Genomic DNA, 23425 nt, shown 5'->3' on the forward strand with positions numbered 1-23425 from the left:
CCTAATAAAATACCTACAAATATTTCAAATCTACAGAGTGTATTACAATCCCTACTTCAAAAATGGACTAATGAATGAAAACCAACCTATGCACCAATGCTTGATTTTGCAACTTCCTTACCACACGCTCATAGCTCTAAACTAGCCTTAATAGCTCATTCGTTGCAAGTAATGGTAACGCCTTTTTAGATGGTTGATTATTTTCAGTGTGATGCGTTTATATATATTTTTTAATTTCACATTACAGTATCGTTATGGTATCTAATTTCATTGTCATTGTTATTTTTACACTAACTGTAAATAAATGCACCGCTCATCAAAAGAAGCACTTAATTAATAATAAAACACTAGGTCTTATGACCCAAAGAAATAAGAAAAAAAAATCGTTGATTTTCCACATGGTAGGGAGGTTGGTCCATCTCCATCCTAACCATGAATATCATTTGCATTTAAACCTATAACCAAGTCATAGATTAAACTACACCTAAGGTTATTAAACTAGTAATAAATTTACATTTTAATCATCTAACTTCAAAAAATTACAATAAGAGTGACGGGAGGGGAATAGTAGGAAATTGACTCCCTCTGCAACGAAAAATTGTTGCTTTATTCCTCTCCCCCAAATTGTAAAATCTTAAATTAATGTGGTAAAATTATTGTTTGGCCCTCCTAAATGCTGGAATTTTAATTTAGTTTTTTTGAAAACCATAAAGATATAAGCCAATACAATGATGAAATTCCATTTTATCTCTCACAAAAATATATAACTTAATCTTGACCCTTTTAGAAAAAATTCTAGCTTTGCCTCTGAGTTACAAAATTGTCATTGGACTGTTAAAATCACTGATGTATGGCCTCTCTGGTCGCACCGCTTGCATCAGTCGGAAGCTCTCATCCCCATTCTTTTCTACAGTTAAGTCTTTTTTCGTGAAACAACTTTAACATCACGAATCTGCAAACCAAAATAAATAAATAAAATTATTCTTTGATCTTCGGCACTAGCCGTTAGATCAACTTGGATCTAAAATATGTTTTTTTACTCACCGATGGATACTGACACATCATACTATTGTCGAATCATCACTTGAAACTCGTTAAAAAAATTAACAATCCAATAACTTAAATAAAAACTTTCGAATAATTAATTAATCAAAAACATAAACTTTTAGTCAAATTTTACTTAAATTATTTTCTTAAAATAAAATATTATCCATTTCTGTCACGAAAATTCAAACCATTAATTGATAATCATAAAAAAAAATCCAACCAACTTAAAATATTGAAAGTGGTGGTGTGTCAAATCGGGTCCATTTCAAAGAGAAAATTATGATTGAGAAAATGCAAAAAAAATAAAGAAAAGAAAAAAGGTTGTATATATTTCAAATTGGTTGAACCATGGAAGTAGACTAGGGACTTTTAAGCCATTAAAAAAGAAAAGTGCCTTTAACACTATGGGTCGTTGCAACTTCGGACCTTTTCCTTCAATCACATTGTTTCCTTGTCAAGATGGAACATGTTGAAAAACAACCTCTTTGTGTGTATGTTAAACAAAAACTCCAATAGATTGGTAAAAGAGTTTCGGGTTTAAGAGATTTGATTCAATTTGATTTTAAATTTAATTAAAGTTTAATGTAATTACTGACCACTAAAAGATTTTTTTTTTTTAAGAAAAAAACCCAACTTCTTCCGATGAAAAAAGAAAAAGATTAGGGACATTTTCTTTCAATGACGTTGTTTTCCTGTCAAGATTGAACACATTGAAAAATAACTCTTTTTTTTTTATCGTAGAAAGCAGTTGAGTAGTAAAAATTTTGATTCCTTTTAAGTAAAGTTTCAAGTTTAGAGTTTGGAAGAATTTTGTCTTTTGTTTAAAAATCTAATTTGATTTGACTTTTAACTTTAATCAGAATTTAATATAGGGTAAACTATCAAAATAGTCACTTTTGTTTGGCTCAGGTTACATTTTAGTCACTTACGTTTGAAATGTTACGTTTTAGTCACTTATGTTATCACGTTGTAACATTTTAGTCACTGAGCCGTTAGTTTCTGTTAACGGTGTAACAGTAAACTGATGTGGCATGTTAAATCATCATTTCAAATAAAAATTTTAGGTTAATTTATACAATCAGTCCCCATATTTTTTCGTTTGGAGCAATTTAATTTTTTTCTTTTATGTTTTTATAACTTTCTTTCTTTTCCATTCTCTTATGCTTCTCCCTTTGTTTTCCTCCCTTCTCCATTTCTTTCAACGTAGTTTTTCTATGTTTTATTTTTTTGAACAATTTAATTTTTTCGAGTGAGGCGAGCTTGTGGACTAGTTACAAATGGAAAACATAGAAAAACTATGTTAAAAGAAATGAAGAATGGAGGAAAATAGAGGGAGAAGCATAAGAGAATGGAAAAAAAAAGTTAGAAGAACATAAAAGAAAATTTATAAATTGTTGAAATTGAAAAAATATAGGGACCAATTGTAGAATTTAACCTAAAATTTTCGTTTGAAATGATGAGTTAACGTGCCACATCAACTTACCATTACACCATTGTCGACAATTAACGACTCAGTGACTAAAACGTAACATTTCAAACATAAGTGACTAAAATATAACATAAGGCAAACAAAAGTGACTATTTTAGTAGTTTACCCTTTAATATAACTACCGAATACGTCAAATGAAAAAAAGAGAGCAGATTAGGTTATTCCTTGTAAGAGTGAAAAGATAAAAAGTGTTTAGTTTGGTAACTCATAGTTTTAATTTCTCTGTTGAAAATAAATATTTAATTTTATAATGTTATTAAAAATTTAGATTATTTTTTGAACAATTTCATTATAAATTTTGATTATATACGATCTTTTGATATAATATCAACTTATAAATAGGAAAATGATGTGCTTGAATACACTCGAACTCACATCCTCCTACATAAATTTAAACTATTAACATTATTAATTGTTACTATTAAAGTGATGATGATGTATATTTACTCGTATATATTGCTATTAAAGTGATAATGTTGTATAAATCCTTTTAAAATAAGCTTTAAGCATTTTATTTGTATATATTAATCACAATTAACTGGATTTCCGTATCACATTAATCACAGGGGCAGAGCTAAGGGATGGAAATTTTCACTTTTAGTTTTTTATAATTTAAAAAATTTAAATTAGTAAATGATAAAATTACACTTTGAGCTCAAAATGAGAAAAAAGTTATCTAATCTTTTAAAATTATAAAGATATAGACTATTAAAATGATGAAATTTCACTTTACTATCATAAAAATATACGACTTCATTCTGCCCCAAAACATTTTCTGACTTCGCCGTTGATTAATTATGTAATTAATAAAAATAATAATATTAATTTGAATCTATCAAATTAAAATAAAAAAGACTAAAGTCATAATGAAATCAGCAAGTCACATTTGAGGGAATAAAGTAACCATTCCATCATCTGCATGTTTGTGGGCAAATTTGGATGTATGTGATCTAAAAAAAAGAAAAAAAATATTTTCATCAACAATTTAAAAATAAAAAATAAAATAAAAGCTATTGGATTTAACAATGGACCTACCAACCTTTTTTGATCCATATACTGCTAAATGTATCATCTCATCTCAATCTCTTTAGTGAGCCATTAGCCACCACACCCTTTCCCTCCCTTGAAGCTTAATGCAATCAATCTAAATAAAATAAAATATATCAATTCCTATTCCAACTAATCTCGAAAACAATTTGAATCTAAAATTATACGTATTTAAAAAAAATTGTGATTCATTGATTGGGTGTCCATCTTCCTTAAAAATTGTTTGGGTTCAAATTGTAAGAGCGTATGTATTGACAATGATTTGTTCTTACCAATAACATGTGAATTATATCGATAAATTCAAATGACCAAAAAATTATCTAAACCTAAAACTTGTTTCACATGATATTTTGCACTAAAGACACATTAAATACAATTAAAGACGAAAGTTAGTTATTATACGTCGTGCTATATAAAAAATACTTAAATTTTAAATGTCAAAATCAAATGAAAAAGCTCGAAATAACTCAATCCGAAAATTTTGACTAATTCAACTGATAAACCCAAATCGATTCAAAATCAAAACTAGTTTCACATGTACAAACCAAATATATGTGGTATTTTGTATTAAAGAAGCATTAAACACGACTAAAGACATGATTTGCTTCTACAAGTAGTGCATGAATTGTATAAATAAATCAAATAAAAAGTTGGAATAACCCAATCCGAAAATTTTAACTAATTTAACTGATAAATCTATATCAACCAAAAATGATTTAAACCCAAAAATTGTACACATATATAAGATGAATACTTAAATTTTAAATGTCAAAATTAAATAAAAAATTAAAAATCCAAAAAATTTAAATAAATTAATCAAAATAGTCCAAACCCAAAACTCCTTTCACATGTATAAACCAAAACATATGTTGTATTTTTATACCAAGGACACAGTAAACCCAACTCCATTTTAACAATCTGTCTCTCCCACTAGCTCCTAATATCCTCATCCCCTCCATAAACTAAAGCTGAGAAAATAGAATAAAAAATTTTCATTTCAGATTCAGATACAGAATCTGATATCTTTGTTTTAATCTTTTTGTGAGCTTTCTTAGTTTAAAAATTTTGCAACAATGGATACTTCCCACCACCAACAGCACCAGCAAAACACCAAAGAAAGCTCATCATCAACAACAGATAACCAGCAACAACAACCATCAACGGCAGCGGCGGCGGCGGCGGTATCATCATCATCGTCTTCGTCTCCATCACATGAATTCTCTTTCGCTATATCTTTGAACAACAACACGAATGTTAATACAGATAAAGCCAAAACCCCACCATCTTCTTCATCATCATCATCAATCGCCATTGATTTAACACCAGCTGATGATATATTCTTCCATGGACATTTACTCCCTCTTCATCTCCTTTCTCACCTTTCTACAATCTCTCCACGCTCATCCACAGACAGCTTCACCACCACCCTTCCTGTGCCTACCAGCAAAAGTGACAGCAATAACAAGAGTACCAACCATGGTGGCAATAACAATACTGAATCAACAAGGTCAAAAAAATCCAAGTCTTTCTCTTTGTTCAGTTTCAACAAACGGCAGCAGAAAAGGGTTGTTGAAGATGATCACGAAGAGAAAAACAATAAGAGAAAGATTAGATTTGATGTAAGTGATGTGTTGAAAAGGTATTTAAAGATGGTTAAGCCATTGTTGTTCTTTAAAGGTAAGAAAAGAGATAATGAGCTTTATCATGTCCATAGGCAAGCTTATTCATTTTCTGGGAATTTAAGTACTTTGAGGAATAGAAAAAGTGGGGATCATCAATGTTCATCAGCTCCTGTTTCAATGAGGACATCACCTACAAATAGTGGTCTTCTTGTTTCAACAAGTGATAGTACTATGGAAGAGTTGCAGGCTGCAATTCAAGCTGCTATTGCTCATTGTAAGAATTCAATTAGGGGGGAAGATAGACTTCAATGCTAGGTTATAGCTAAATTTGGGGTTTTTGCATTTTGTATCACTTGTTCAAAAAATGGTTAAATTAGTTTCTATACATTATATTAAAGAGTAAATTGATCTTTTTATTAAAAAAGTTTATCCATTTCTACCGTTAAAAGCTGGTCCCTATATGTCAGCATGAGGTACACTATTCGCACGTAAGTTTTTAACGGTAAAAATGGATGAAATTTTTAACAAAAATGATTAATTTAATTTTTAATCTAATCTATAGAGACTAATTTATCAATTTTTTAAATAAAAAAGGTGAAATACAACTGATACCTACTACATAAGTCTTTATAGTACTTATATCGTTATATTTTTGTATATAAGAAAGAAGTATAAAGAAAATTAAGAATTATGAAATTAGTTTTAGAATAAAATTAAACTTTTTTTTTTGTTTTTACTGTGTCCTGGTGACAATAATGTTAAGGGCATTAACTTAATAATGGAAGTGAAAATTGCTCTAAGTTGATTGCATTTCATATAATATAGTGGGTATATTTAATATTTTAATATTTGCACAAACTACAATGCAATTATGTTTCATAATCTTAAAGATTGAGGGTGGGTTTGGATGGGCGATTGGGTGCGGTGCGTTTAGTTTACTTTTTGTCTTACGCTACAGTATCGCTACAGTGCCTAATCTCACTGCCACCGCTGTTTTTACACTAACCGCAGGTAAACACACCGCCCATTCAAACTCACCTTGAATTTTATTTCTTAAAATTGTGTATTAGAATTGGTCAAGTATTTGGATTACCTCTAAAATTGTAAGGTCAAATAGGTTAAACGGGTAATATTTTGTGTGAATCATGATATTTAGTATGAGAGTCAGCTTTAGTGTGCTAATAATGTGTTGTATGGAACAATGGGCCTGATATTGGAGTTATGAATCCCGCATCAATTTTGTACTAAAGTTGATCTTAAGATACACAAGTGTTTATGTCTTATAAAATATTTTTTATGAATAAAATCGTGAGCGTTAATTAATTGTAACAAAAAAAGATGCACACACTTTTAAGCTAAAACCCCATAATGATTCATTTTAGTATCAAGTCAAGGATCGATTTTTTTTTTCAATAAAAGGATGAACACTAGGGCGGAGGGAGAGGGGCAAACAGTGCCAAATGCGAGTTTAAGGGGTTGGCAGGGGTTTTGGCCCCCTAAAAATGAAAATTATGCAATTCAATTCCTTTATGAATAATGAAAGTTTAGGTTAATATATGGTAAAATTACACTTAGACACTTTTAAAATAAATAAAAATTTGCATTTAGCCCCTTCAAAAATGATGAAATTATAAATTAATAAATGATAAAATTATATTTTGACCTCTAAAACTTTTATAATTCAATTCTGTTTCTTACTAAAAAAATTTCTTGATTCACCACCTGAAAGTTGCCTTGGTCCCTAAAATGAAAAATAATCTATTAATCTCTTTAATTTTAAGAAAATACAAATTAATATAATAATAAAATGACTCTTTAACCCCAAAATTTTAATCATTTCTGACCCCTAAAACAGATTTCTAGCTTTAGCCCTAATCTAACTCCTCACCACCAAGCTACCATTTTCTCCTTTTTCCTTAAAAACTGTCATTCTTTACCATTTCCCATGAATCAAACAGTGTTTAGTTGTGAAACCAATAGTAAAAAGGCCATGTTAGTATCTGCAGCTAAAGCGAGAACAGTGTGGCTTTATAATCAATAAAGCCAATGAAAAGGGAACAAAAGCCATTGCTGGTCTTAGGTGCCATAAAAAGAAGTGGTAGTATCTATGAGAAGAGATGTGGGACATACATTTATTGACTTGATAGTATCAAGTACAACAACAACAATGTGCAATATATGCTTTTTATCAACCAATGTTAGGAAGCTTAAATATTATATCAAATGTGGATTGAGTCTTAACTCGATTGATATGGGTATTGTTGTCAATACAGGAGGACGTGGATCCGAGTATGCTGAAATACATTTTTCTCTTATTTATAGGTTGAGGAGGAGTTATAGATAATTTTAAATATTACGTTAAAAAAGAACATATATGATCAAAACTTATAATATATCAAATAATTTCATTTCAGTGCCATTAACAAAGCATTGATATTAATAATGTATGTTGGATGGTTGATTGTAATGATGGTAACCATTGATTGAGTTCTCTCCTTTTGTATGGTCATATAATATTTTGTATCTGCCTGGTGATACAGCCACACACTCAAATATATGAGTTATGGATGTGCTTTTTCTTTGTTGTTTTAAGGGTAAATTAAGGTCGAGATAATTAAAGTATTAGTAAATTTATGTTTTGGTCACTAAATTTTAAAAAGGTTATAAAATGATCATTAAAATATTTGATAGTTTTCATTTAAGTAATTGAACTATTCGAAAATTTTTATTCAAGTCGATGGGTTGTTTGAGTTTTTTTTTTTTAAAGTCTAGTTAATGAGCTCCAAGTGATAATTGGACAATTGGTACGGTAGATCCAAGGGCGAACTGTTACAAGGGCCCAAAATTTTGGGAAATTTTGATTTTTCCCTTAATTTTTTTAAATTTTAATTAATCCCCCCTCAAAAATTTAAAAATTTTCATTAATTTCACAAAAAATATTAAAATTTTAATTAGCCCATTTTTTTTAAAAAATCATTAAACTCCTAATTTTTGGAAATTTTATTAGCCCCCAAAACTTAGTCTTAGGATCCGCCATTGGGTGGATCACTACCTATTGACAAGTAGAAGAACATACTTTAGATCTAAGTTGTTCTGACAGCCAACGTTGGAGATCGAAGAAGAAAGTTGTTTAGATTTTGCTTTGTAGATTTTTGACGTTTAAAATATTTTATAAAAAAAAAACTAAACTGTAGAAGAGAAGAGTAATGATGGCTTTCAATTAGTGCAAGCGGTGCAAACAGAGAATGTCATATAACAGCAATTTTAACAGTTCAATAATTTAAAAGTAAACTTTCTAATAATTTAATGACTATTTTATTACTTTTTAAAGTTAATTGACCAAAATATAAACTTACGGCTCCCATGAATGCATTGCTGAGATTAGTGAAACCAATATTTAAGGGCTGAAATTTCATATTAGTTATACATGGGAATTGGTGAAACAACCTAATAGGCCCCTCTATTACAAAGACTTAATCAAATTAGTTTATTTACTATTATATTGTATTATTAAAATGAATCAAATTAAATTAAATATTAATATTCTTTATTTTAAAAAAATGTTATTCGTTGTTTGAAAAAGTTAATTTTTTTAAAAAAAAATTATGATTTTAGAAAAAAAATATTGTCAATTGAGTTTTAACTTAATTGAAATAAGTCAATGCAGGAGGAGTTTGAGTGTGCTGAAGCACATTATCCTCCTATTTATGGGTTAGGGAGGGGCTATGGATAGTTCTAGGCATTATCTCAAAAAGAGTAGATATGATCATAAATGTTAACTTCATTACATTTTGATCTTATTTAATTCTTTTTAATAATATAAAAATTAAATAAAAAGACTAATTTGATCCGATCTTTAAAACAAAGGGATGTAGAAGGTACTTTCACCCATGGAATTTCTATTTATAAAAGATGATAGTTGCATGTATTGCTTTGAATCATTTCGGATTAGAGTCATTTTGGATCGGATCTATTAAGTTTGCCAGACGTTATTTCAGGTTAAGCTATCTAAATTTGAGTTATTTTAGGTTTAAATTATTTCGAGTTCGTTTTATATTTTGTTTAGGCTAATTTCGAATCCGTATTGAATAGATTAAATTTATTAACTTTTTATTATCATATCGAATTGATAAAATTCGACAAATTTAAAATCGAATTGATTAGGTTGATTCTGTGATTCATCTCTAAAAAATCATGATGTGCCACGGTGAAGATATAAAATTCAACAACAACAAAACAGAAACGACCCCAAAAAATTGGGACAATCTCTAATGTTTCTTACCGAGGAGAAATTAATTACTGTAACAAAATTCAAAGATCCATATTGTCGTGAAACTGCATTTATATATATGTATATATATATACACATAATTCAATGAACATGAAACATTAAAGAGCAAAAGAGTGTTACGAAATCATAAGGTAAGAGAAAGAGACATTGAGATTTCTGTGATATATATAATTATGATCTGTCTATTTCATTTGGACCAACATTAATATCTCATATTTACAATCATCTTTAAAAAAAAATAGTGTTATGAGAAAATTAATGGAAGATTTTTATTGATGTGAAAAAATGTTTATAATTCATCTTTAACCTTTAAATAAAATGATAAAAGTATTTTAGTGCACTCAAATCTATATTTTCGATGCCAATTGACACAACACACACTTATATATAGGATAATATTAGATGCATCCATTGGTGTAACGAGAAATTTTTTGGAGGATCAAAATTACATTAAATTTTTTATGAGAACTAAAATGTAATATTTTTCATTGTAAGATTAAAACTTTATAATTTTAGAAAAATAAATCATAAGTTTATCATTGTAGGGCCTAAAATGCAACTTTATCATATATTGATTTATAAATTTTGAATTTTATAAAGACTAAAACATATATTTTTCATTTTAAGGGTCGGAGTCCTTACCTACCTTCTCTAGTACGACATTTGGATGCATTGTTAATGCATGAATGTTAGTGAACTATAACCAAAAAAAAAAAAAAAAGGAAAAGGCTTTATTGTGATTCCTTACCATATATAAGACTTGTGTGCTTATATATATTACATTATGTCACACTTACAGTGTGATAAATAATAAATTGATATAAAAATGTTGAAACCGTAAAGTTAATATTTTAAAGATTATGGTGTTTTTGATTTAAATCATATCATATATAAAACTACTCTCATAATAATATCTATTACTTTGTAAAATAAATGAGTTTTGGGTACTTTTTCAATGAATTGATACTCGATTGACTCGTGACACTAACTTAATAAAAACTTAAGTATTAGTATATATATATATATATATAATACAATTAGCTATCAACCACATATTTGAAAAAAGATAAAAGAGTTGAGTTGCAAAAAAAAAAATCCACAACAATCCAAAGCTCTCCCATTTGTGGTTTATAATGTTAACATCAAAAGCAATGGCTTAGAATAAACTATCTTATCTAAATATACTATTTGATTCAATATTTCTTTTCTTTGAATTTTATTGAGTTAAACTCAATTTAGTTTAGTTCGTTTTTGGATTTTTTGAACTCTTTATGATAAATCGATTCGATTTGATTCAGTTTTGAGATTTATTTTGATAAAATAAATTTCGTTTTATGACTTTGGCATCATATTTGATAAATTTTCAAAAGAAAATATAATAAAAAAATCAATATCTCTTATGTAATATATATTTTTAAAAATACAATTTTCATAAAAAAAATCATCCAAAACTCTTAATTTGAATACTTTTTTTTTTTTCTTAATGACCCAAGCTAGTTTGGAGTTAAAATGGACCCAACTAGCTATGAACTAGAGGGCTTGGGCTTCGCTTATTTATCCATCCAATACCAATATTCTTCTTTATTGCTCTCCAACTTGAAATTAAGGGGTAATCTAGTTGAGTCGAGTTCAAATACTGTTTAGTTACTCGAAATTTGAAATTCGATACTTGACTTGGACTCAATCGGATATTTTTTTAGACTCGAGCCTAGCTTGAGATATAATTGAATTACTCGATTTTGAGCTTGATTAAGCCAATTACTAATTTTGGTACTCAAGTTCGAGCTCGACATGATAATTAATCTTAATGTTTAATAAGATATAAATTGAGGGTAATAATGTAATTTAATAATTTCATGAGCTGTTCGAGTCAATTATTACTAAACCTGAATTTGGCTCAATTGATAGCTTGAGCTGCTCAAGCTCTACTCGATAATTACTGAATTGAGTTTGAATTTTTTCGAGTCAAACTTGAGTAGCTTGCGATTATTAGTGTCTCGTTTACACCCCTACTTGGATGATGATTAAAATAGCAAATGAAAAAAATAATAATTAAAATATAGTATAAAATAACATTTCTTATAAAGCTTAGGGGATTTTTTTTTAATTTTGATAATAATCCAAGTCCTTTTTAACTTATTTGGCCAAATATTATTTAATGTTGAATGTATAAATATGAAAAAAAAATGGTACATTTCAAAATTTAGGGATTTACAGCTTAGAAAATTATTTTTAACACTATATTAAAAGCCTCTATGGTTGAAGTCCAACTAGTTGTTAGATTAACCATTTAGAAAATAAATAAATTGACAAGAAATTATCAAAAGTAAAAATATAAAAAATTACTCGAATAGTGTTAAATCCAAATTAACTTGAACATAAAGCTAACCCAAATACTGAAACAATTTAAATTCAAAATGACTCAAATAGCTAAACTCGAAAATTATTTAAACTAAATTTATCCATAGATTTTAAAACTCAAATTTACTCGATTTAAGATAAACCTAATCCAAAACCAATCGAATGTGCGAAATTAATATATACTTGGGACTTGAAGCTTTACAAGTCAACTTTTGCAAATAGACCAACAACTTGTTGAGAGACATGTCAAAATCTTTAACCACTTATAAAATAAAGAAAGACATAATATCTTCATGTATTTAATTCATCTATTTTAATTAGATTAATTTTAATTTTTGTATTTTTCGAATTGGTCGATTTTAGTCTTTATACTTTCTCGAATTTTGAAATCCTAGTTCTAACTGAAATAGTAACAGTTAAATTCGTTTGGGTAAATTTAGTTACTAGTTTTGTATTATGTTTACTGTTGTAGGTTTAGTCAATATTCTTCAAATTGATCGTTCTAAGTCTCTATACTTTTCGAATATTCAATTTTCAATCTTGACAAAAATGACAATCATTAATCCATTTACTGAATTCCAAGCGAGTGATATATGAAACTAACAAGCTTACAATGGTATTGAAAAAAAGATAATTTGTTTGCCTCATCAATTTTGGAAATAACAGAATTTAACAGCGGGCATTTAGTAAAAATTGAAATTCTAAATTTTAAAAAAATACAGAAACTAAAATGACTAAATTAAAATATAAATACTAAATCCACAACTTTCACAAAATATAGAAACTATAAAATATAATTATAACACAAAAACAAACCAAAACATCAAATACACTGATTGTAAGCCAACAAATTATAGGTAGCACTAATATGCACACATGCTGGCGTATTTGCAATTCACCAAACTTGCTAGGAGGGGCCTAAAGGGGGGGGGGGTACTCTAAGCCCCAATGTTCTTCTTTCACTTTCAAATCATTTACAAATTTTAATTTTAAAAAATATTTTCATATTTAAAATATAAAAAAATATTTTTATAATTTAATAATTTTTAATATTATATATTTAAAGTAAGTTTGAATGGACGGTGCATTTACCCCATCTAAATCCATCCTAAAACTTTAACTCCGTGAGACGGTAAGTAGTTGGCAATGAGCAGCAACAACTTTGTCTAGTGGTCTAAAAAGATACCATGACAAGTAGCTGAAATATCTAAGAACAAGACAATGATCCGCCTAACACAAACCGTTGTTCATGCTCAATTCCATTTTAGCACGAACAGTTGGAGGTATATGGTTTAATTCTAGTTTTAGTCCCTGTATTATTACTAAAATTCAAGATTTAATCCTACAAATTTGATATGGTTTTTTTTCTTTATAACATTATTAATAGGCCCAATTTGATAATATCGTTAGCTGTTATCCTTAAAAAGATGATTTTATTTAAGAAAAAGGGCCTTAATTAAATTTCCACATTGTTCTAAATATATGATTGAATAATAATAATAAAAATTTCCTTAAAAAATACATGGCTTTGATAGAAAAATTAATGAAATTGTTATTTTGAGCTTATTAATAATACTATACAAATAAAAGAAATTTTAAAGTATAGAGATTAAATTTTAAATTTTAGAAGAATGGGTGATGAATAATCTTTATTTATCAACCATTGACGGAACTAAAGTTGGCCTTGGCCTTCCAAAAATTTTGAATTTTTTTTCATTATGCCCTTTAAAATTATTAAAATTTTTAACTAGGTCCTCTCAAATTTTTTTGAACATTGTAATCAAGCTCTCTGAAAGATTTGAAAATTTTAATTAAACCTGAAGTTATTAAATTGTTGCTAGTGATTTAACTAAGTGTTTGGAATGAACAGTAGAGAAGTGGACACTTCTCTGGCACCAAATTTGAAAACCAATAATACAAAGAGCACACATGAATTGTTTACGTAGTTCGTTTTCTTTATGTTTACAGAGCCTAGCTCAAGGAAAAATATTCACTCTCTTCAACAATTACAACAAGTGACCCTAACCCATCATACACCCCGTAATGATTCAGAATTCTTAGTACAAAAATCTATACAAGTCTCTCCCTTAAGTAGATTTATGTTCAAAACTTGCTAACTAGAAGGTCTATCACAATCCCATTAAAACAATAATAAGATAACTTGTTTACAATGTAAAAATAGAGAATAAACAATCGTATACTTTTAGCAAGTAGACCTGAGGCTCGGCCCGAAGGTTCGCCCGAAAAGTGAGCGGGTTTGGGCAATGAATTGTCTGTCCTCCATGTGAGTTTCCCAAGTAATACGACGTTCGTTGTTGGGCTTAATGTTCTCGAAATAATAGCACAACTCATTTAAAACTGTTCAGTAAATTGCCAAATTTTTAAAAAGATTCTCATTAAGCCCTTCATATCTTAAAAATTTTGATTAAACCCCAAAATTTTAAAAAAATTAATCAAACCCCCCACAACTCAACTCTTTTCAAATCAATACCAAGAGTGAAATCAAACAAAAGGGGTATTAATTATAAAAGGATAATTAATGGTTTGCCAGCAATAGCCAACAATTTTAATCACTCTTCCCTGCTGTTTTAGTGTCTCTATTCTCTGCCAATCATTTAAGAAGATTATCATTCTTAATTTATCCTATTTAGAACATTTTTGTCGGCGCTTTTGTTTGTTTTTTAATCTCATTTTTATATATTTAATTAAATTTGCTAACAAATTAATTTAATAAAACAAACCCAATTTAACGTTTGAACAATTTATGTAATATTATATAATTAACAATTTTAAAAATTTAAAATAATTTTTAATTTATTACATAAATTTAATTTATTGTAATGCAAATTGAGAGGTTAATTTTTAATTAATTTGTTAATTAATTGATGCATAATGATGAGTTTCAATTTTATTTTTGGATAAGAGAATTATTTATGATATTATTAAATTTATTTTATTAATTTATTAATGCCAATGTCAATGTCAAGAAGCCAGAAATGTACAGCCTGTCTTCACACTTACGTTTCCTAATAAATAATAAAAATTGTTTGAATAAAGACTTAAATTTAATAACAATAAATAAATACCAACAAATGAATTTTTGGGTATAATTTTTTTTTAAATGATGACTCTTGTTTTGATTGTATTTGCAAAAGGGAGAAAAAACGACCAAAGCTGAAAATAGGTAAAATTGTTGTTTTAGTCCTTTTAGATATAATTTAGATTAATTCACTTCATTTTATGGATTGCTGTAATATAACACTTAGCTATTAACTATCTAGGCTTCTTAATTGCATGTTTAATCATTGTTCATTCTCCATACACCCGTTCTCTTTTGGGTTCGGCCGTTGAAATGCTTTAAATGTTCCATTGTGCACTTACAAATATTATAATTGACCTGTCACACTCACAACCACAGTTAAAACCGCTTTTAAATCTCAATATTTTGTGCTAATTCTCTGCTCAGTGTTCGTAATTTGTACACTGGCACACGGTTGAATATTATAAAATCAAAAGAAGGCTTGATTAAAGGATATAGACTGATAAACAAAGTCATATAAAATTATTATTTGTTGGCATCATACAAGGTTCGAATACTCTATCACCCATTCTTCTCCCCTTAAAAGAAGGGTAAACTACATTATTAGTCACTAAACAATATGCAAGTTTTCGTTTTGATCACTTAATTAAAAATTATAATTTGGTCACTAAATTATTCAAAAATTTTCATTTAAACCACAAAACTATTTAAATTTTTTTAATTAAGTCACTTGATTATTAAGTTTTTTTTTAAAAGTTCCGTTGACGAATTCCAAGCAACGATTCGACAATCGGTATGGTAAATTAGTACCCATTGACGAGTAGAAGAACATACATTAGATCTAAGTTAAATTGACGATCAGTGTTGGAGATTAAAGAAAAAAGTTGTTTGAATTTTGATTCACAGATTCTTAGCATTTAAAGCTGTTTCATGAAAAAAAATAAATTATAGAAGAAAAGGAGAAAGAGAGCTTTTAATTGGTGCAGGCAGTGTGAACAAAAAAAGCCATATAACATTGATTTTAACAGCACAATGACTTAAATGAGAACTTTCAAATAGTTCAATGATCAAATTATAACTTTTTTAGTTAAGTGACCAAAACAAAAACTTACCCATAGTTTAGTGACTAATGGTGTAGTATACCCTTAAAAGAAAGCATATAGACTAAGTACAAAAATTGAGCATAAGAGAAGGACCAAAACCGTAATTTGACTCTTTACTTAGAATAGCAAAATGGGCTTTGGCTATTTTCTGCTGACACGTAATCTCTTCTCTTCTTTTTCCTACTCACTCGAGTCTCGACATTTCCGAGGTACACACCCAATATACAAAATCTCTCTCTATTTTGCTCATAAGCCTCACTCTCTAAGCTTTGAATTTTCCCAGGTTCGTTTCATTTTTTTTAATTTTTTGTTATATATATTTTTCTAAAAATTGTTATTTGTTGGGTTTTTAATGATATAATTGTTTCTTTCTGGGTACATTCTAATGGTCAAAAGAACGAATATGCTTTAATTCCATCAACTGTCCTCTTTTTTCCCCATTTATTTATTTTTATTTTGATTGGTTCAATCAAGTATTCAAATCCCTTTTTTTCTTTTTTCTTTTTGAGTTTACAACTGAGAAATATACTATAAAATAGAAAAAAACCCAGAGTTTCTCAGCTGTTTTTTTTTATTATTAATCTTGTTTGGTTTGCTTTGATTCATGTTTTTATTGTTTCATTTTTGTGGAGTTCACTTAGCATTGAACAATTCCCAAATTTATACGTTATTGTCTCGCTATTGTTTTGTTCATCAGTTTTGTAACTTTCTAACTGGTGCGTTATTTTTTCTTTAGCTAAGAAAAAAGCATTTTTTTTTATTGATCGGGTTCTTGAATTATGTATTGATTTTGAGTTTTATAATCTGGGTATTTGCAGAATTGTAAGTTCTATACTTTTCGGAGTGAGATTTGAAGAATCCTAATTGACAAAAAGGCAATCTTTTGGGATTGGGATTTTATATTATGGTTGAATTTTCAACTGTTTAAGATCTGGGTGTGTCTTTAGAATTTTCAAAGGGAAGAGGATGTATGCTGTGGGGAGACTAGGTAGCTATATATCTCGTGGTGTTTATACTGTGTCTGGTCCATTTCATCCCTTTGGTGGTGCTGTTGATATAATTGTAGTTGAACAACCTGATGGGACCTTTAAAACATCACCTTGGTATGTTCGGTTTGGTAAATTTCAAGGGGTTTTAAAGACAAGGGAAAAGGTTGTTAGTATCTGTGTTAATGGAATCGAAGCGAATTTCCATATGTTTCTTGATCATAAAGGGGAAGCATATTTTTTAAGGGAAGTAGATGGTGAAGAAGGGGAATCTGAAGGTGTTCCATTTCCTTTTCCTTCTGGATATGATACGGATGAGCCTATGTCTGGTAATAGAATGCCAATGAAGTCTAAAAGTTGTAACTATGATGCTGATAGGTCTAATTCCGCGGGTGAAGTTGATGTGAGTAATGGGAAGATTTTGGCTAGGACTACTTCTCGGAGGTCACGGATATTTGGACTTGTTTTTGGACGGAGGTCGATGAAGGAGGATGGTTACCAGGAAGCTATAGGTGCTGCTGATGTAATGAGGTTAGATCCATTGGAGCGTGCTGAAATTGCTGCTGACTTGTTGGAGGTGAAGTGGTCTACTAATCTTATATCTAATAGATCAAATACTAATGGTTCTGGATTACCTTCCACGAATGATGCATTGGATGATAAAGGCTCCGAAGAGCATACACTGATTACTCGTGAAGAAAACCAGTTTCAATCTTCAGTACATGATGAGGAGGGAAAGAATAATGTTGAAGAAAACCAGTTTCAGTCTTCAGTACATCATGAGGAAAATGGTGTTGGTCACCAGACATTACTAGAGGAAACTGAATGCTGCAACGAGCAAAAGGTCAGTTCTCATTCCGGCCTTGAGAATGTAGAGTATTCTGTCGAGGAATCTAGCATACAAGTGTCTTATCTAGGCATGGAGCAACAACTTGATGAAACCTCATCATTAGGTGAAGGTTTTATGGAAGATAAAAGCAAAGTAATAGTCAATAATTCAGTAAGTATTGATGACCTAAGTGTTGTAAATTCTGATCACAATGAAAACGACATGGGTGCTGTCTTAGACATGAGTGGTCCTGATCTACAATGTCAACTTAACTTTGAAGAATTTACGGACAAGCGGTTTGGCGAAGAACCCGATGGTAATGAAAGGAATGTTGTTTTACCAGTCCCCGGGAATTCCAATAAGGAGGTTGTTCCAGAGAGTCTTCAATCTGTTGTTTACTCCAAAATGTCAGAGAGCTCGGTAATAACTTCGGATGGTTCAAGCGAACAAACTCATCAAATAATGAGCTTTTCCAATGTAGGAAATGGGAAATTACGTGTTCATGCTGAAACACTGGTTAAAATGACTGCGCTAGTGCCAGAGGTGAAACGCTTATTCAAAATGTTCCATATAGTTGCCGAAACATTTTAAACAAATCTGATTTTAAGTATATTTTGCACCTTATTTAATGATGCATTGCTCTTTTGAAGGCAACCACATTTGAAATTATATGAACCTAAGCTTTTTCTTTGAATAATATTCTCTTGATTGATAATTAAAAATTGTTACTGAAACTGATGGAATAGATGGTTAAACTCAGGTTACGGTTCTTAAGCAAACAGAGGACATGGAGTTGGATTCTGAAGGGGAAATAACAGTCTCGGAATCCTGCTCTCAAATGGCTAGTGTTGACCCTGTAATTGGTTTAGAAGAAATGAAGTTACATAGCTTTCACACCTCTTCCCCCATCAGTGATTTGGGTGATCAAGCTGAAGATGAGAAAAATACTGACGATGTTGTCCATTGTTCTTTGGAGTCCGTTGATGATTCTCAAAACTTTTATCATGATCGTGACCCCAAGAGATGTATTCCACCATCAGAGAGTTCTGATGATGAACAATTCCTTTTTAGTGACCTCGATGAACTCAAACTTTGTGAGCCAGATTCTGTAAATAAAGATCTCCATCCTTCAGCTTGTATAGAAAATGAAGGAAATGGTTTGTGTAATGTTAATAACAAGTCATATTTAAATCCTGATAATTTTGTTCAGGAGAATCCTTCAAATGATCTAGAAGACTCTGTAGGAAAGTCAAGGACTATATCTAATCCTATTAGTATTTCTAGAAATCATAGAGTAGCTGGTGAGAATAATGGGTTGCAGGTGGAATCTCTTCCTAATATGTGGTCTCTTGATGCCAAGTTTGATGCAAATAACCATCGTCCTGTAAGCCATTCTATGGACTCAAGTTCTGGAACCATGAAGTGGACATCAAGCACGAAAGATGATATGAGCTGTAAAAGGTCGGATGCAGAACATGGAAGGTCTAGTAGTGATGAGAGCGAGACTTCAGGGAAACTGAAAAATACTCTTTATAATCCTGCTGTCGGTAAGAGCAATTCATTATCCTTTTGTTTTTCTTTTCTTTGATCGTTAAGAGAACATGGGTACTATGTACCATATTAAAATAGATTTCTTGGTCCCAAAAGGACAATAGAAAGCACTCAAGAAATTAATTATCATGCTAAAGTACAACATGCCTGCTACTTGTTATGATTTTTGGTTAAACATTAAAAGAAATATTGTCTTTTTGGTGTAACTGCTCTCTAGGCTATAAATTGTGGAAAGTGACATCCATTGTGCTTTATGCAGAGATATCTCTTTGCAAACACTTACTATATGAAGGGATGGGGGCTGAAGCTGCATGTGAAGTGTTTGATGCTGAAAAACTGGATAGCAAAAAAATTAGCTCTTTAGGTCCTCCTGTTGTGAAGAGTGATAAACTTGTTGTTCGAATTGGTGGTCGTTACTTTCCATGGGATGAAGCAGCACCTATTATTTTAGGGATGGTTGCGTTTGGAAGTGAAAAAATATTTGAACCCAAAGGCATGATACCAGTTGACAGAGTGGAGAAATCCATTGAAGGGGATCCATCAAAAGATGTTTCCCGTAGTGGTAGCTGGAGGCTTTGGCCTTTTTCTTTGAAAAGATCAAGATCTAGAAAGGCTGTGCAACTGGCTTCAGCCGATACCAGAGATTTGGATGCTGAGATTGCTGCAGAGGTTACTGTTGCTATTGACGATGATAAAAATTTGCTTAAATCCAAGCAGATGAAGAAAATGATCAGGGCAATCACTCCAACCTCTGAACAGTTGGCTTCGTTGAATCTAAAGGATGGGATGAATCATATAACCTTCACGTTTTCAACCCCAATGCTAGGGAAGCAGCAGGTCCTTTTTGTTGAATCCTTACTTGAAGTTACATATTCTTTCTGAAATCTTATTTAGTTTTATGTTGTTAAGATCATTCCTGATTTATCACTTGTTGTCCTGGATGTGCTCACTCAAAAGCATGTAATAAACAGGTTGATGCCAGAATCTATTTGTGGAAATGGAACACTCGTGTAGTAATCTCAGACGTAGACGGGACAATTACAAAGTAAGGATGTTTCTTAGATTTACTGGCATTTAATTTATTCTTACTGGCATTATTTATTCTTACATGCAGCTTTAACATAAACTTTTGGATAACTTTCAGTGATATTTTGTTTTGTCTGCAAGTCTTAATCTTGGCTCAAGTTCATGAATGACTTAATATAATCTTGAATTCCTTCTTGAATTTTTTTTACAGTGGTTTCTTTTATAATCTGGTTCTTTCCTAAGTTCTTAAGTGCAGCAGCTAAGGATTTTCTTGGTCATTTCTTGCTTCCCTAATTGTATATATATGGTTACAGATCAGATGTTCTTGGCCAGTTCATGCCTTTGGTCGGGATAGATTGGTCACAAACAGGTGTTGCGCATTTATTTTCAGCTATTAAGGTTGGTTGTCTTCATTTTCCGTTTTAATTTCTTAGTTCATGGTTTTGCTAGTCCTTGCACAACCAAAAAAAGAAACATCCTTTTGGTTTGTGAACCGTATATGGTCTTAGTGCTGATGTTCAAGCGCACTTAAGCTTGTATTATCCTTCGATTTAAGGGTCCCGGGGGGGGGGGGTTAGGGGTAGTAGGAGGAATTGTATCAACATTTATATATGCATATTGTCTTAGTGGAGGCCCTTGCATATGTGCAACCATTGTCTTATTTCATACCGTAGAAAGAAGTGCATTTCTATATTTTAGATGGATTCTAATGCATGGATATGAATAACAATGTTAATATCATTAACGGATCAAAATTCTTCTTCTATATTATAGGAAAATGGTTATCAGTTGCTTTTTCTTAGTGCACGTGCAATAGCGCAGGCATACATCACCAGACAATTTTTAGTCAACCTTAAGCAGGTAATCTATGCTAGTCTAATGCTTTTCTTTTATCGAACCGTAAATTCAAATATTTCTTGTTTCCGGTTGTCCTTATGTGTTAACTTACCACCATTGCTCTTAAAAAGGAGAAACTTTTTGACAAACATGATTTTTTATCTATAGGATGGTAAGGCATTACCAGATGGGCCAATTGTTATATCCCCTGACGGACTTTTTCCATCCCTATATCGAGAAGGTAACTCTCTTGCATTTCTGTGACTTAATAGATTTATGACATTTCTGCAATAACTAACACGACAATCCATGGCTGTACCTTCAGAAACTGATGCATGAGACTGAGACCTGCAATTATAACCTGAAAAAAAGAATCAAAAGTTTAGTTGTTATGACACTTTGAGCTGCAATAAAGTCAATGAAACCTTGTCCTATTTTATTTTGTTTCTGCTATCATGTAGGAATTAAGCTTCCTATGAAGTTAAATGGGCTTCATATTCATATTCAATATGTTATTATTCTGGTTTGGGTCATATGATTTTAACCCTTCAAGCATACCAGAGTTTATTACATATCTATATCTCAAACCACATTATTTAAACTGAAACATCCTATTTATTTTTCAGTTATTAGAAGAGCTCCTCATGAGTTCAAGATTGCTTGCTTAGAGGTTAGTTTCTCTGCTCGGTTATTGGAAGAGCTCCTCATCATGAGTTCAAAATTCGGAACATTTTAATTTTTTAATATATATATTTTTATATATATATTTGATTTACAGGAGATTAAGGCATTGTTTCCATCTGATTGCAATCCATTCTATGCTGGTTTCGGGAATAGAGACACAGATGAAATCAGCTACGTTAAGGTCGGAATCCCGAAAGGGAAAATCTTCATTATTAACCCAAAGGTAATTAATTAGCGCTTTCATGCTTAAAGAAAGGCGACTGTATACTTCTAATGTTTCTGCACTAAACTTTCGGTAAAAGTACCATGGAAGCCCCTGTGGTAGGAATTAGATTGTATTTTGCTCTTTCTACTAAAAAAATGGGCAAATTAGTCTCTGTAAATTAGATCAAAGAGCAAATTGATTATTTCTTTTAAAAATTCATCCCTTTGTACTGTTAAAAAGGCGTGGCTAATAGAATAATCAGACAGTGACAGGTGGCATATCGCATGCTCCTCATGTTGGCGTACAAGGACAAGTCTTTAACAGAAAAAATGGATGGAGTTTTTAATGAAAGGACTAATTTGCTTTGTGATCTAATGTACATGAACTAATTTGCCCATTTTTTGAGTATAGGAGCCAAAATGCAATTTGACTTCTAATACAAGAGCTTCCATGATACTTTTACCCCAAACTTTCTCTTCTAATGGTTTTGTGATTGTAGGGTGAGGTTGCCGTGAACCGTCGTGTTGACACAAAATCTTATACATCTCTTCACGCCCTTGTTCATGGCATGTTTCCACCGACGACCTGCTCCGAGCAGGTTTTGCTACGTTTTCTTTTCCCTTTATCTCACAATGACTATTGGTACTGGGTTGTTGCTTAAGTTCTTTACTTCTATCGATTACAGGAAGATTTCAATTCGTGGAATTTCTGGAAACTGCCACCTCCTGTATTCGACATATGAAGTTGTTGGCTAAAGTATGTTGCTTTAGCATTTGGATGCCAAGATAGATGGATGATGATTTCTTCGATCATTCCGGAGCTGTCCAGGTATAAAAATTTGATGTTGGTTTTGCCTGTACTTCCCGAGATACCACCAGCTATTATCATAAACTGTTTATAACATGATAACGGTGGCGAATTACAGGTTATAAATAATCATGACTGCTTGAAGAACTTTCACCCCGCTCTCGAAGGTGCAGATTTGGTCAACTTTCGGTTGTCGTCGAAAATAATTTATTTGAAATTTTTTATAGAATCTCTGAAGCATTATATTGGCTTCATTGTAGTTTGATTTATAATTTGTATAGTGAATTATTGTGATCCCACAAACAGTTCCAGTATGTATACATTCATGGGAGAAAAGGGTAGTTCTAATTATTGTTTATATATATATTTGTTGCTTATACAAAATAAATCTTTCATTATTAGTTCATAGGAGATTGCTTGTAACCCAATCAACCCAATTCTTTCAAGTACATAATGTTATCTTTTAAAGAAGAGTGAATCTATTGGATTTACCCTTTGTG

At 30.7% G+C, this 23425-nt stretch overlaps 2 protein-coding genes across 4 annotated transcripts; both read left to right on the forward strand.

Annotated features, from left to right (window-relative positions):
- The first annotated feature begins 4456 nt into the window (after positions 1-4456).
- On the forward strand, positions 4457-5828 carry LOC105773178 (BRI1 kinase inhibitor 1). Its single transcript, XM_012594880.2, has one exon. The coding sequence runs from the start codon at positions 4657-4659 to the stop codon at positions 5518-5520; it is 864 nt and encodes a 287-aa protein (XP_012450334.1). The 5' UTR covers positions 4457-4656; the 3' UTR covers positions 5521-5828.
- A 10329-nt stretch (positions 5829-16157) lies between these two features.
- LOC105772709 (phosphatidate phosphatase PAH2) lies at positions 16158-23331 on the forward strand. 3 transcript variants are annotated; one of them, XM_012594123.2, is made up of 13 exons: positions 16158-16283; positions 16819-18358; positions 18576-19362; positions 19626-20203; positions 20338-20411; positions 20707-20791; positions 21167-21253; positions 21398-21470; positions 21856-21899; positions 22008-22136; positions 22618-22716; positions 22804-22946; positions 23044-23331. In XM_012594123.2, exons 2-12 carry the CDS (start codon positions 16967-16969, stop codon positions 22858-22860), a joined length of 3405 nt encoding a protein of 1134 aa, XP_012449577.2. In that variant the 5' UTR covers positions 16158-16283; positions 16819-16966; the 3' UTR covers positions 22861-22946; positions 23044-23331. The 3 variants fall into 3 exon arrangements, with proteins under 3 accessions (XP_012449577.2, XP_052488276.1, XP_012449575.2); XM_012594121.2 differs by lacking the exon at positions 16158-16283 and adding an exon at positions 16543-16716; XM_052632316.1 differs by lacking the exons at positions 21398-21470; positions 21856-21899; positions 22008-22136; ... (1 more) ...; positions 22804-22946; positions 23044-23331 and having other exon boundaries at positions 20324-20411; positions 21167-21257.
- The last annotated feature ends 94 nt before the right edge of the window (positions 23332-23425 follow it).

Source organism: Gossypium raimondii, chromosome 6 (assembly GCF_025698545.1).
Source record: "Gossypium raimondii isolate GPD5lz chromosome 6, ASM2569854v1, whole genome shotgun sequence".
Classification (NCBI taxonomy): domain Eukaryota; kingdom Viridiplantae; phylum Streptophyta; class Magnoliopsida; order Malvales; family Malvaceae; genus Gossypium; species Gossypium raimondii.